This window comes from Brachyistius frenatus, unplaced genomic scaffold, assembly GCF_029030835.1.
Source record: "Brachyistius frenatus isolate BFR_SWC_R1_liver_20210118 unplaced genomic scaffold, ASM2903083v1 Contig_95, whole genome shotgun sequence".
Lineage (NCBI taxonomy): Eukaryota > Metazoa > Chordata > Actinopteri > Embiotocidae > Brachyistius > Brachyistius frenatus.
The window spans coordinates 89,713-105,556 of NW_027210694.1; the positions used below are offsets into that span (position 1 = coordinate 89,713).

The 15,844-nt window shown below is 44.2% G+C and overlaps 1 protein-coding gene across 1 annotated transcript; it reads right to left on the reverse strand.

Annotated features, from left to right (window-relative positions):
- Positions 1-81: 81 nt before the first annotated feature.
- On the reverse strand, positions 82-14,743 carry jph2 (junctophilin 2). Its single transcript, XM_069710887.1, has 7 exons — positions 14,343-14,743; positions 13,853-14,233; positions 10,231-11,047; positions 4,929-5,047; positions 2,884-3,812; positions 1,865-1,965; positions 82-1,787 (listed from the first exon to the last, which is right to left on the reverse strand). Exons 2-6 carry the CDS (start codon positions 14,229-14,231, stop codon positions 1,885-1,887), a joined length of 2,325 nt encoding a protein of 774 aa, XP_069566988.1. The 5' UTR covers positions 14,232-14,233; positions 14,343-14,743; the 3' UTR covers positions 82-1,787; positions 1,865-1,884.
- Between the last annotated feature and the right edge of the window lie 1,101 nt (positions 14,744-15,844).

Genomic DNA, 15,844 nt, shown 5'->3' on the forward strand with positions numbered 1-15,844 from the left:
TGCTGTTACTGGACAGGATTTCTTCTGTAAACGAGCGATATGCGACGAAAATAATAGAATACATTTAGAAACATTCACAAGTGTTGTAAAAGTTTTTTCTTTTATTAAATTTTTAGCTTTGTAATTTTTGACCAGGTTTGTCTACACAAATGCGTTATTTTTTTTTTTTTTGTGTTCCACTTTGCACGAAAACAGACAAAAAAAACAAAATGGCCTCTACGTTAAACACCGACCTGTACGAAGTTCTTCCTTTTTCACGTAGGATTGAGTTCAGGTAGATTTCACTAGAGGTTTCACTGGAACTAGTTTTTTTTTTTTTAAATGCTCGTGGGCTTTTTCTTTCTTTCTTTTTTTTTTTTCCCACCTCCTCCTTCTGTGTTCATTTGCAAGAAAGGTAACACGAACCCAGCAAACAAACAAAACAACAAAAAAAACAGTCCGTACATGAACGGGTCAAAAAAAAAGAAAAAAAAAGAAAGAAAAGAGCGCCATCTTCAGTGTAAGACATGGAGTTAAGAATCATTCCCTCCATCTCACAATCATGAGGTAATCTGACTGACTCCTTTGGGAAATAAATACATTTATTTTTTTTAATCTTTTTTTTTTTGCAAAAAATCATTCTGAACCACCAGAATATTTTTGAATGCTGAAACGATGTGCACTTCCAAAAAAAAAAAAAAAAAAAAAAAAGGTACAAAAAAAAAAGACACGTACACTCAAAGTGCCCTCACGCGTACAAAAAAAAAATGTATATTTGCCTCTAAAGCGGCGGCGGACGCGACACCCCCTCCCGCCCCCCACCCGCCGCGTGAATATAAACCTGCAGATTCGTCGCTTAGACATTCAGTGTTCGCTTATTCCGACGTACAACAGCTCTCATTTAAAAACCCCGTTGCGTGACAACCGCAGCGAACATACGAGCCTCGTGAAAGCTTCCTAGTTTCCTTCTCCCGTTTTGGTTTTTTTTTTTCCTGCCAAAAAAAAAACAAAAAAATCAAAGCAGCAAGAACGACAATAAAAGCATGTAAAATCCCAGTGAACGTGGAAAATCAATTTTTCACAGTGTTGTTACAGCACAGTCACGACGCACACGCAGATTTCAGATTCCTACATCTTTTTTTTTTTTTTTTGTGCAGATAATTAAAAAGTGACAGCGACAGTCATCACCCCCCCCCCCCCCCCCAAAAAAACCTTTCTTTTTTTTCTTTTTTTTTACACGTCTGCTGCAGAGTTTTTTTCTACATTTTTTTTAATTTCCTGTCTAAACAATCGAGTTTTAAGGCAAAGTGGACGGTTAAACATTCCTTCAGCCGGCGATTAAAAACGATGCACGTGATACAAACTGCCGAGTCGGTCTGCTGAACGCCTGATTCGGCCAGCCGGTGTGTGCCAACTGCAAAACATTTAGTTCGAAAGCCGCGAAAGAAAAATGTCGACACGCTCGTGACACGCGGTGAGAAAAAGTCGAGTCTCCGGTGTCGGCGCGGCGGGACGCGCTCCCTCCAACGACCTTCACAGTTTCAGTCGCTCAGTGTCTTTTCACCTTTTTTTTTTCTTTTTTTTTGTCTAAAAGCTCCGGAAAAGAGAGGAGCTTCTCAGAGCCTCCACACAGTCACACCGACCAAAAAAAAAAAAAAAAAAAAAAAAAAAAAAAAAAAACTGTAGAGGAGCTGCAGCGGTTCTGCGTGAGGCGTCTGGTTCCCCTCAGCGGGCGTCTCTGATCTCTGGTCCTTTGCTGAGGAGGAGGAGGAAGAAGAACGCCGTCTCTCTCCGCCGCTGCTGGTGACCTGCGCCAGAACAATACGAAAATCAATTCATGTATTTTATTTATTTTTCTATCAGCAGGTTGTTTTTTTAAAATTACCTGACGTGGCGGGAAACGTCTCAGGACAAGATGTGAACGAAGAGAATGGCCAGGCCGATGTTGAGCAGGATCACCATGCAGATCATGATGGTGTTTGGGCCCTCGAGAAGAAAGGAACATAACGTGGGGTCAAAAAAGGTTTTTTTCATTAGGGACTTTGAACGCTAACGTCTGCATCGCAGACTGGATATGAAAGTGTTCGTAGCTTCCGGCTCTGAAAAATGAGGCCGATGCTGAGTTGCTTTAAGCTGCAATACCAGCGAGTGCCACTAGAGGTCGGCTCCAAAAAGCCTCCGGCTCCATAGACTCCCATTCAACTTCTCTCATCAAATTCTCAGTCAATAAAGTTTCTCCGCCAGTTATCTCGGTGTTGTCAGCTGAAGTCGCTCCTTCTTATTAGTTTTCTGGAGGTCCGTCTGAAAATAATCCCTCATTCATTAGAAAATGAGCTTCAAAAATAGTGTTTTTGTTGGCGTGTCTGTTTGATTGACAGGCCCGTGGTGCAGTCAGGTTACGGCTATCGGTGGGCGGGACGTAGTATCGTCAGGTTTCCGATCAGATCAGTGAGATTCACCGCTCGCTCCACCCCAATTTCGCCCATATATGGTCACTTCCTGCCCCACACCGATTGGGACGAGCAAGATGGCACCGGCCAAATTACGAACTCGAGGCTTCATCACAGCCGTTCACAAAACCAACGGGTGACGTCACTGCCGTTTGGTCTTCATGCCACAATGTTGACATGGTGATGCGTTTCCAGTGCGCCGTCTTAGTTTAGCTCGTTACCATGGTAACGTTTGATAATCTATATTATCTAAACACACGATACATTTTGAGTTAGTAGGAAGGTAATTACTCTTGCAGATGTTTGGTGATAAAGTATTGAAATCTTTTGACCCAAAATCCGAAAAATTAAAAGATCCTCTTTGTTGACACGTTTTACTGGAAACCATCAGATGGCTCAGCGGTAAACGTCCTCTGAGGACCATGAACGTGATCCATCCAGCAGTTGTTCTTACCTCCAGCTCCAGCGCCTCCGAGGTCGCCTCGTGACTCGTGCTCGACAACACGGCCTTCAGTCGGGCTTCCGCTTTGGGATCGGCCTTCGGGGCTGGTTTGGCAGCGACGGCTTTGACCTCCACTTGCTTCGGTAGCGTTTTGGGTTCGGGACTCGGAGCGGGTTTCGGGGTCGGAGCCGGAGCCGGAGCCGGGCTCGGTTGCCGTTTCGGCGGCAGCTTCGTCTCCGCTTTGCTGGTCGGCCGGCTCGCCTCCCTGGACTCCGCTCTGTTCTCGGACGGCGCTCGCTCGTGGACCGACGGCGCTCTTGCGGTTGGGAGCGCGGCGGCTTTCGGCTCGGGGGTCGCAGCTTTGGAGGCCGCTTTGGAGGCGGGGCGCGGCGCTTCTTCTTCTTCTTCTTCATCTTCATCTGGCGAGATGAGGCTAGTCCTTACGGGGGCGGCGGCGGAGACCACGACGGCCGGCGCCTCGGAGTCGAACTTCTGCAGCGGCTTGATCTCCAGGTCGGAGCCCTGCTCGTTCTTGCTGCTCTGACGGCTCGGGGTGCGAGAGGGGCCGCGGCTGCCGGAGGCCCCGCCTCCGTCGGGTGCGGCCGTGGCGGGAGCAGAGACGGCGGTCGACGGGGTGGAGGGGCGACTGCCGGGCCTGCTGTTGGGTTTGCTGCCGCCACCTTTGCCGGTTCTGTCCTCGTTCCAGCTCCCCGGACTGAGCAGTTTGGGCTCCTCCTTGCTGACGATGCCGGGGCTGGGGGACGGCGTGCGGCCCGGGGACGAGCCGGGCATGAGGCTGTCCAGCTCGTTCATGAACGGGCTCTCGGGCGGCGTCGGCATGGGCTCCTCCTCCGCCAGCAGCGGCTCGTGCATGACGGTTTCCGGGTTCTCGCCGCCCTCCACGACCTCCTGTAACACCCTCTTCTTCAGATACTCGGGTCCTGAAAGACGCGTAAGTGGTTTTGTCCCGTCTCTTGATGATAAATAAATCACACATGATCTGACAAACATGATAAATAGAGTTTTCTGCTGCAACTATCACAAACATTTAAGGAATATTCTTAAAATTCTTGCAAGAAATGACCTGACATTTTTTTGTAACGATCAAATCCTGAAATAGTCGTCTTTAAATTATTTGAACTTTGTCTCAAAAGCCTGGAAAAAAAGACAGCGAGGATGGTAATTCATTTAACTTTTAATTTCTCCAGCACTATATTGTTTGTTTGTTTAATTCTTTTTAAATTTCATTTATAAATTCAGTTACAGTCATATTTGATTGTGTGGATTGTTTTTAACCAATTATTGTTGACTACGGTGGGACACTTTCATTTAAAAAAAAAAACCTGACTTTTGAATAAAACTAATTTCCCTACATTAAAATGTCAAGAAAAAATACTACTTCTTTTTGTGTCTTGTTTTTAACTTCCTGTTTGTGTCTGATTTCTTCAAGCTCTCTCTCTCAGGGGATAAAAGCAGCAGCAGAGGAACGCAGCAGGCTTTTAAAAAGTCTGCTTTGCGTCTGTCTGAACGCGTAAGTGTGTGTCGACAGCCTCGCAATGAAACCGATATGATCCCTTCGACCCAATAAGATGTTCCTTTTTTTAGACATTCAAATGCGACTACCCTTGTGGTGAGCCTCAGCAGAAGGATCTACTATCACACGCTGTAAGTGCAGGAAGCTGGGAGTTTATATTTGCTGTTTCCTTTAAAAAACAACAACAATTGTACTATCGTCAAAAAAAAAAATTTTTTTTAATGGAAATGCCATGCCATCTTTGCTCCGGCTGAAAAACACATTGATTTCTGTGCTATTTGTGGCCACGAATATAAACATAAGGGGAGGATTGTGGTTGTATTATTTTGCATTTCATGGTGCATTCAAGTCACCTGGGAAAGAAGGTAAATATGAGCCTCCTAATTAAACACCAAAAAGAAAGTACGACATCAGATCACAGGTGAAAATAAATTGCTATATTTAGGTAAGATTATGATAAAAGTGGCATTTTTTTTTTCTTCGTTGTTTTGATTTCAGAGATGAGGTGTGGATGACCACTGACCTGGCTGGTAGAAGGAAGGGGAGAGCTCTTTGGCCACCAGTCTGGCGATGCTGGACTCGCCGTTGGAGGCCTGAGCGGCCTGTTCGGCTGCGTCCGACTTGCCCTTCGCGTGGGTGGTCCTGTACGGGGGCACGGACGCAAAAAACAAAAACACCCCAAAAGTCATCGTCTGATTGTTTAGTGGTCTGAGTTTTACATCTGAAATGACACATTTTAACCAGGAAACAAGAAGGAAATCTCCCAAAATATTAGCTTAGCTTAGCATAATGACTGCTAAAACACGCCTAGCTCGGCTCTGGCTAAAGCGGGCAAAATCCAGCAGTTATATTTTTTTTTGTTTAATTAAAGTTAAAAAAAACAAAAAACACCTAGAAACGGGGGGTGCGTTTATTCAAACGCGGATCGTTGGCATCCTTTACTGTAACATATGTTTGACCTTCATCTTAACCTCCAATCAAACACTATGAACCCTGGGAGATCGTGGCTTTAAACCGTGCGAGGGGGCTTGTTTATAGTGTTCAATCATGTTGAAATGAAGGCCGGGTGGGGCGGGGGGACGTTGCTGGTCAGATGGCTCGTTAGTATTATTAGCTATCGAGTGGGGAGGTGTCCTTTTTCTGTTGGTGGGCCGCGAGACAGAAATAAAAACATGCTTTCAGCGCCCTTTGCGAGACAATGACTTATTGCTGGCCAGTTAGCGAGGCCTCCAGCTGGAACAATTAACCGACTCCTGAGGTTCCCTGATCGATATAGATGAGCTCCACCTGTCCACACCGAGTCAGCTCCTCCTTTTTCCAAGAAAGCTCCGCGCTCAGTTTTCTCACGCTCTTTAAACGTCGCGTCGTTTGGTCCAAAGGAACTTCTCAGTATTAAAAGAATAAGTTTCTCTCTCTATATGTGTTCTTTGGTGTCAGCAAATCCAATAAGAAAAGAACAAAAAACGCACTAATGGTCTATCTATAACGTATTTGATGTCATTTTTTTTTTTTAATTCAAATTGAATTTCCCAGCATGCCTTGGACCCTGAATCTCAAACCTCTGGCTCTTTGGTGAAAATCTTCAAGGATGTGTCACAGCGAGTATTTCTTTATGAAGAGGATGAATGAATGATGGTTAAGCCTGCATTAACTTGGTATCTAAAAATGTAAAGTGAGAAACTTCCTCAAAATATTGACGTAGTATCTTAAAATATTTTGAGATTTTCTAAATAATTTCGATACAATAATGATAATATATTGAGTCAATATTTTGAGAAAGTTTCTCATTATTTTAAGATAATATATAAATATTAATATTAATAAATATTTCATATTTGGCTATCTGGGGGTCACTGACATAATCTTTTATGTTGCTATAGAAAACTTGTTTGTAATCAGTTCCTTATTTACAAATCCAGCACACATAAAGCAACATATTTCCGGGTCCTCTGATCAACACGAGTCCAATAATGAGTCTCTTTGTGTGTTTGTTTTGGCGTCCAGTGACTCCCGAGTAAAAAAAAAATCTGTCGCTTCAGCAGCTGAAAACGTTGTCGGGTGTCGCAAAAAAAAAAAAAAACATCTACACGCCGAGCAAAAACATTAAAAGTCGCGTGTTGTAAAATCAAAACAGCGAGCTGAAAGGCGATAAAACGCTCCACAAAGACCTGAATATTATCTGTGGGGTTTGTTCACAATAAGCACGTAAAAAATATGAACTGTAGCTGCAACAAACATCAGTCAAAACAACAGAATTTAATTGTACAACATGCAGCTGGTCTTTCCCCTTTTTTTTTTTCTCTCCACAACCAAAACGTAACATTTGACACCGTGACCCAAATACCCTTTATGCTTTCAGGGCCCGCCTGGAGGAGACGCCTGTTGTACTCCCCGAGGAGGCGACGAGACGTCAGCTGGAGGAGGAGACCCCACCTCACCCCCCCCCCCCCACCACCACCACCAAAAAAAAGCTATGAGGTCACAGAATAATCCAGAAGTTCGATCTTAACGAGTAGCCTGCAAAAAAAAAGAAAAAGAAAGAAGCTCTGCTGCTTTGTGAGCGTCTGTTTTCTTCATCGTCTTGGAGCCCGTCGACGGCGGCAGATATTCTGGCATCACGGTGGAGGGTCCCAGTCAACCATGCAGCTATGTGTGTGTGTGTGTGTGTGTGTGTGTGTGTGTGTGTGTGTGTGTGTGTGTGTGTGTGTGTGTGTGTGTGTGTGTGTGTGTGTGTGTGTGTGTGTGTGTGTGTGTGTGTGCGTGCGAAAGAGGGATTTAGCTACTATAAAAAGAGGACCGCATTTTTAAACATAATGAAAGCACTTGGTCCAAAATACACATTCATGAAGTGCTAATTGAATCCTCATTATTGCGACATCGCTGAGAGGTCGCGTCGTAAGGAACGAGAGATGTCGTCAGTGCCTCTGAAATGCCGAGCAGATATTTTATTAAGGTACGTAAAGCAACCTGCGAGCGGCGCCGAGCGGAGGGATCTGACCTTTGTTTACAACCCGCCGACACAAAAACGCTTGTCTCAGCAGTACAGTATGCAACCCGAGACCCCCCCCCACCCCACCGCACGACCAAAGCTTTAGGTGTGGTACATGTATACGCCAAACCCTTTATACCCGAGCGCATCGCTGATGAGCCGTGTCATATTTATATCCGTGGAAGCATTCGACACCGGCGGTGACGCAAGCCGGTGCCGTGAAGGCCTGTGATCTCCGGACGGAAAGAGACAGAAAAAAAAACAAAAAAAACAGGACCGGGAGAGGGCGACGAAAGAAGAAAAAACACGGCGTGTCAGTGAAGACAAGAGGAGGGGAGAGGGGGCGGGGGGGGGGTCTGAAGGCAGCAGCGGGGGTGATAATCAGCTGTTGCATTCCCCTGTGATTGTGATACAGCAGGAGAGCGCCTGTCCATATTTAGTCAGGGCTTCTCTGTGACCAAAAGCCCCCCCCCCCCCCACCGTGTGTGTGTGTGTGTGTGTGTGTGTGTGTGCGTCATTTACACCCCGTCCCACAGCACAAGTCTTCCTCCTCCTCGTCCTCCTCCTCCTCCAGACGGCCGACCGCCAGCCCCACGCAACAGAAACACTGTCCTCGGAGCGTCAGCTGAACCCTTCGACTGGACCCCGAACAGGGCCCGGCTCTGGCTCTGCAACCCCCCACCACCACCACCACCACCACCACCACCACCACCACCACCACCACCACCCACCCAACTGCAGGGTTGTACGATATATTTTTAACCCCTCGACTTCGCTGCCAAAAAGGATCATGGCGGAACAGATGTGTCATGTCTCCTCTGCTTATATAACAATGGATTTCCAGTTTACTGTTCGCAGCCGCTGGAGACTGAATGTTTAGTTAATGCGGTGGCAGGAGCGCTCAAATCCTTTAGGGAAGTATAGAAAAAACAAAAAGGGCCAATACAACAATATAATAACACTCTTACTACAAGTAAGAAGAAGAAGTCCTGATTTCACAATGTATGTATATAATATTACAAAGTAATATTACCACAAACCACAGTAAAAGGAAGTGGTTTAAAAATACTTAATATATGTATTTAAATGCAACTCAGATCAGGTTAAAATCCCTCTAAAAACAAACATACTATTATAGACTTCATTTTTTTTATCGATTTCACTGTTTTATTGAGCCACTGCTTGTTTTATTATCTTTTCATCTGTTTTATCTTCATGTTTTATTCACTGTTACTTACTGCTTTTTCAAAAAAATATATGTAAAGTGCTTTTTAACCTTTTTTTTTTTTTTTTTTAAAGCGCTGTATAAATAAAGAAAATATGAATATTATTATTACCATTATTATCTGAAAGGTCAAAAGTTAAATGGGTGAGTCGTGATATGATTAAAGGAAACCTCGAGAAGTTCTTGATGTCGTCGCGAATACATTTTCAAGGTGGACAACCCGAGATTAGTGTCACCGATTCAGCGTCTGACATAAATGTGAAATGTGGTCCAAATCTGCCCTTTTGTTTCGAAAAGTGTTTCTGCATAACGTCGTATATGTCACGATGCAGTTGACCTTTGACCTTGAAAAAAATCGAATGACATCGTTCCCACGAGTCCGAGTGAATGTTTGCGCCAAATCTGAAGAAATCCAGTTCAGATATCGGAGAATGCATCGGATGTGCAGAACAGTTTTCAAAACATAACACAAAGACATAAAAATAATCAAAGAAAAGTTTGAATATGAGCAAAAAATACTCAAGAATAGTAAAAAAAAAAAAAAAATCGACTGCTCCTCCGGTACCTCGGGACTTTTCTATAATTTCTGTTTGTTGAGGTTAAATGGAGCTCGTTTCCATCCTCGGCTCCAGACGCGCTCGTAGGTGATCTCGCGGCTCTAATGAATAACTCCTGTGTGCTGCTTGTCAACCGCACGATAATATTTAGATTTCAATCTGCCGGGACGGGAGTCTGCAGTCCGTCACCGCTCGTCTCGCTTCTGTAAACACGCAGCGTATTTCAGGGCCCGACAATAAAAAAAAATAAAAAACCCCACCAGCACGGCCTTGTACGGTCACAGTCCAACTGAAGACGGACGCGTGTGAAACGATGAACTGCGTGAAAAGAACTGGACTGATTGACTGGTTTCAGGGAGGTTATATTGATTATGTCGCACTGATATGTAGCTGGTCTGTTACTAAGTTAAAGGGATAGTTCAAAGATTAAAGATCGGAAGATCAATACCAAGCCAGCAGGTCGTTAGCTTAGCTTAGCGTAGAGACTGTAAACAGAGGGAAACTGTTAGCCAAAGTCCTTTTTTAAAGCTCACTAATTATCACATTTTTATCTTTTATTTGTACAAAAAAAAAAACCAAGGCGTAACAATTTATTATCTGTGATGTCACATGTGCTCCAGAATTCAAGTCCCAGAACAACGCACCTGTTTTTACCACCGAGTGATACTAAAAGAACCAGAAGGTCTTTTAAAACAACACTTGTTGTTGTGAAAGAATTTCCAGAATCCTCAAAGACCATCTGCCTGAATAAATATTATTTCTGTATATTCTGCGTGAAAATAAAGCAAAGTTCAAGCAAAGTCGGATATTATGACTTTTGTTTTTACGTCAAAATGAGCACGGGAAGTTCTGGGCTGACATCTTTGTTTGGTTGGATTGGGAAAGAAGAGGCGCAACAGGCTTAAAGAATACAGAATATTTTTGTCCCCGATGGTGAGCTAGAGTCTTAACATCTTCAGAAAAGGTCGCTGGATGTTTATATTTTCAGGAAAACAGATTCATGAAGTAAACCTAGAAAAGAGCACAGATAAGACGAAGCGTCCTTCCTTCTTACCTGGAAGCGGCGATCTCCGCCTTCTGCTTGCCGATGGCCGCGGCCCTCTGAGCGCCCTCCACCGCCCGCTCCACCTTCTGCTTGATCTTGGTTCCCCTCAGCTGGATCACCCTCTTCTTCATGGCCTTCACCAGCATGTTGTTCATGTACTTGCCCTCCTCCTTCCCTCCCTCGGCGAACGTGGTGCAGCCGTAGCCGTGCCGCTGGTTGTTGAGCCACTCGCCCTCGTACTTCAGCCCGCTCGACCGCTCGCTTATCCCGTAGCCCGACCGCTTGTCGTTCTTCCACTCGCCCATGTAGACCTCGGTGGTGGTGGCGTCGATGTCGGCCTCCACCGGGGGGAAGTCCTCGGCGCCGACCAGGCTCTCGTCGCCGATGCTGATGGTGGAGTTGGTGTCGCTGGCGTTGGAGCTGAGGGCCGACTCCGTCCTCAGGAAGCTGATCTTGCTCTTCTGGCTGGACAGCGACGTGCTGGACTCGGACTTCTTCAGCTTGCCCAGCAGAGAGCCCCTTCGAAACAGGCCCTTCTTCTTGGGCTTCACGGCCTCGGGGTCCACCTGCAGCGTGAGGGCGAAGCCGCCGCGGGACGGGCCCAGCTGGGTCGGGGTGGCGACGGGCGTCTCCTCGCCCGAGGCGTTGGTGGCGGTGATGACGGGGACGTCCTGCTGCAGGACGGTGCCGTTGCTGTGCTCGCTGCGGAGGGAGGTCAGGGAGGTTCGAAGAGGGGAGCGGACGACCGCCGCCATGCCGTAGGGGACGCTCTGACGGACGCCGTAGCCGTGCCGCATCCCGCCGGTGAACTGACCCTGGAAAGTACCTGCAAACATCAGGAGAACAGGAAGTGAGTCGACCCAACCGGGCCGCGGATCGAACCTCGGAGCGTCCGTTTTGTTGGCCGACGGCTCTACTGACGCCGCTTTGGTCTGGACTGAAGTCAACAACCATCGGATGGATTGGAATGAAAATTGGCAGGAACATTCGTGGTTTCCAGAGGATGAATCCAACTGACGTTGGGGATCCCCTGACTTTTCCAAAAAAATGTAATGTGTGTTTTTCCACAATGTAACCATTGACCAAACTATTTTTTTTTTTTATAGAAATTCAAGATTTCTAAATGGCAAATTCTACTTTTCCTTTTTGAACCACCATCAGGTTCAAATTAAAATTTTGCCCGAAACTTTGATTTACGACCAAATATATGCAAAACAAATAACACTGAAAAATGAAGGTCTTCACACAGCTGAAACTGCTTCGCAAGTTTTTTCGGGTGCCAATAATTGCTGTGATTTGTAATGAGCAAATGTTAGGAAAGCTAACGCAAGTAAGGTGGTGCAAATGCTGGCAAACATTATCTTAGCATTTTAGCATCATTAGCATGTTAGCACTGTCATTCTGAGCCTGTTGACGTCAAAGTCCAGAGTCACAGAGCTGCTAGCGCGGCCGCAGACTGTTGTTAAAACCCCCGTATTTTTTTTTTTTTTTGGTGTTCCTGCCAGAATGTCACGGATATCTTTAGCGTTGAAAAGTCTCGTTCATTAATACTCTCACCGACAAGTCATCTCGGGGTCTGTTCTCATGCTAAAATTGACTTGTGTGGATTACAGTGACAGCGAGGCCTCAGCCCGTGAGGCCAAGAGGGCACGGAGCTTGTGGGCTATTATTACATCCTGACATCTGGTGCCACCCCTCCCCCCTCCGCCCACCCCCCCCAACACACACACACACACACACACACACACACACACACACACACACACACACACACACACACACACACACACACACACACACACACAACAGCTTCCAGCAGACTGCGCTTAAAAGCTGGTGAGTCAGCTGTTGACGAGGGGGAAACCACCGCTGGCGTACGAGCGCAATCAATTTTATTTCGTCCAACTTAATTTAAGTTTCCTCTTCAGAGTCCAATGTTTGAACCGGACGGACACAAGATGCCAACAGAGGCTTCGAGAAGTGACTCACAGTTCATGCGGAACATTAACAACAAACTCGAGGAAAAGTGTATAAATGAATTTACTTAACGTATAAACTGTATGCTACAATATTAAGGTTTGAAAACTACTTTATAAATCTATTCCTAAATTTTGTACTTTTCACTCCCGATAAGTTTAGATATTATTACACTATAGATTTAAAGTAAGTAATAAAACTTTTAACGGAAAACTTTACACAGTAATCCATCAGTAGTATAAGACAGTGATGCTCAAATATAACACTGCACTGACGCTGCATAACTGCACACTTTTGATACTTGAACTACATTTTGCTTGATTATAATACTTTTGCTTGCGTGAGATTACCAATGCAGGACATTTGATGTTTTCCTTTGTATTTTCTGTAAATAAAAGATGTAAACACGACTGTGTAGTTGAACAAAAACGGAAACATTCCCGTGCGGGTTTGACATTTCCAACCAGCTCCGAGCACCATCTTGACTGACAGCAGCAGGGTGGTGTTTTCTTTCTGGTTACACAGACATCATTAAAAAAAGACCCCGAGGATCGTCAGGTCTGTTTTTTTCCACTCTGTGATTTGTCTCTCACGTCTCCTGCAACGATCCCGATGCAGCGGAGCACGAAGCTGCTGCACGACTTAACAAACCATCCAGGTATTCAAAAAAAAGAGGTGAAAAAGGAATCAAGTTTTATAGTTCAGGACAACTTTTTAAGGTCCTGTTTATTTAAACACCTCTTTGACAGATATAGTTACTAGTTGCCTTGCAGGTTAAAACATGAAATAAATGAATAAAATATCAAACATTTGATAGATTCTACTTTTCAAAAAGAACATAAGGGAGTTGAATTCGCTCATCCTCGAACAGTTACATAATTACATCCCAGTATTATCAAAAGCGGAGAATAATAACTTTGTTGACAACATCTGAAACAAGCTTTTGTTCTTGCTACTTGTACTTAAGTACAAATATGAGATGTTACTTTACACTCCTGAGTACTTGTACTGCACTTAAATCTTGACAGCGGGAGTCACTTTACAGATTAAGATTTTATGATCATTCTGGAAAAAATGTGATGCACTTTTATGGACTGAATATCCAACAATATATAAAGAAATTCAAATTAGCGTCACTTAAATCAACTGCAGCATTAAAATGAGACTTAAACGTGAACGCACGAGTGATAATAACATTAACAGGAGACACTTTTTTCTCAATTATGATCACTTTTGAGACTTTAAATACATTTTGCATTCACTTTTGACTCATGATGGTTTTTTTCTTACTGTGGAGTATCTCTTTATTTCATTCATATTTTACTTAAAAGATTTGCAGGTGCAGCTGCAGTTTTAGTATGCATGCAAATGTTGTACTCTAGTATTTTCCTTTTGTGCACTTTTTAAAGCTCTTTTCTTGAGTATTTCCAGTTTCTGCTACTTTCTTTTTTCTGTTTTTTGTGCATTTTGAAAACAACAAACAAAACATTATCACACAGTTTATTACAGATTCAACTTCCGGCCTGCATGTCAGGTAGTTCAAATTAAGCTCCATCTTTACCAGCTGCAACATTAAACCACAAACACAACCCAATGGGAGGCAATTTAAAAAACAAAAACAAAAACAAAAAACAGAAACAGTGTGAGCTCTCACCTCCGTCAGCGTACGTCTCCGTCCCGTACCCATCCTGGAGCCCGTTGTTCCACGTGCCCTCGTACTTCGCCCCGCTGCCGACGCTGATCCGGATGCCGTATCTCCCCTTGAAGCCGTGAGTCCATTCCCCTTTGTAAATCCAGTGGCCCTTGGTTTCTATTCCCAGACCGTGACGCTTCCCCTGCGACCAGTAGCCCTCGTAGGTGTTCCCGCTGGGCCAGGTGTACACTCCCACCACCTCGAAGCCGTAGTTCCACGAGCCCGAGAACTCGCCCTGGCCCTTGGGTCCGGTGCAGATGCCGTGGCCGTGCGCCTTGCCCCCCTCCCAGCCGCCGCAGTACGCTCCGCCGTCATCGAACTCAAAGCGACCTCCGCTCATTCCTCACCCCGCAAAAAAAAAAAAAAAAAAAAAAAGTAAAGTAAAGTAAAGTTGTTTTCTTTTCTTTTCTTTTCTTTTTTTAATTTTTTTTTTTTTTTTTAGGTCTGTTACCTGGCTAAAGATACAAGCTCCGTCAGCCTGACTTCACCTTCACCTGACATCAAAACTGACAGCAGATATCCTCGGTGCTGAACTTCTCTTGGAGTTGCTTTCGGGATTTCTGCGCGTGTCCATGAAGCTCCGAGTGCGCACTTCACACTTCAAAGTCTTCTTTGGATTCTTCTGTTTAAACTCATGAATACCTACTTCCAGCAGATTCAGATGTTACAAAATTTGGAGCCAAATTACCGAATTGTTTCCTGACAAGCCAGGGATCTTATACATGGCTTTTTTTTTTTTTTTCCTTTTCTTTTCCCCCAGGTGGCCGCAGAGAAGAAAAAAAAAAAAGCACCCCTTTTTTTTCTCCCCCCCCCTCGTCCCTGCCACCCAGCTATCTCCTGACGGGTCGCTGCTGCTTGCTGCATGGAAATGTTTGAGCAGACCTAACAAGGCGACCAATCCACGCCGCACACACCCTTCCAAAAATACAACCCAATCCTTTACTGCGCTGCCTGCAAGGAGCCATGCCAGAGTCTTGCCACTTCGGGACTGAAAGTATTCAGGACTCCCTGCCTGCACACACAACCCAGTTAATGCAAGTTGAACACAATTATTCTCTAAATAGGCTGTTAAGAGATTTACCCGAGCGCCTATAAATCTCTGTAATGTCCCACTCATGCTCCTGCAGAGTGTCCGCGGTTCTCATTAAATGAAAGTAGATCAGGATAATATTTACGACATATTATAACACGTGTCTCTGTGGTTAAAGTTATAATACGCTTATGGATCACTATAAGAAGGCCTATATGTTTGTATGTATATGTTTTACTATAGAAATGCCATTATAAACCTATATTAGTGTAATTTTCATAAATATTAGAAAAATATTAGAAAAACGTTCAATTTCAGGCCAATATAAACACTTTTATTTATTTTTTTACTTTTTCTTATTTTAAATTGTCACCAGCTTAATGTGCAAACTCTGAAAAGTCATGTTTACACCAGTTTTATTGCGCTCACGTCAGCCCCCTGCTGGAAATCATTGGTAACTACAACATGCGTATAATTTTGAATTTGTCAGTAAACTTTACAAAACTTTTTTTTTATGGCACTAATAAACACTGGAGGGGGAAAAAAAAAACACTCAGATTTTCTTCTAAAGTAAAAGTGGCAATTAGCTCATTTAAAAATACTCAGTTACAAGTTAAAGTTTCTGCATTGAAACGCCTACTTAAAGGGGAAAAAAAGTAAAAGCACTTCTGCAGAAAAATATCCTCCATAACAAACATTATTGATTTGCAATGTTCTATTTTTGATCCATTAATATCAAGGTGAAATTAACTCCAGAACTTTTCTTTTCTTTTTTCTTTCCTTTCCCATCTGACAAACCCCCTCACATTTATCCGCTTGTCTCTGAATATTAAAACTGGATGTAAAGTAGTTCAAACCAGCTGTTGACACGCTAATGCTTCATTATTCATAATCCGAGGACGTCATATCAGAGGGACCAAACC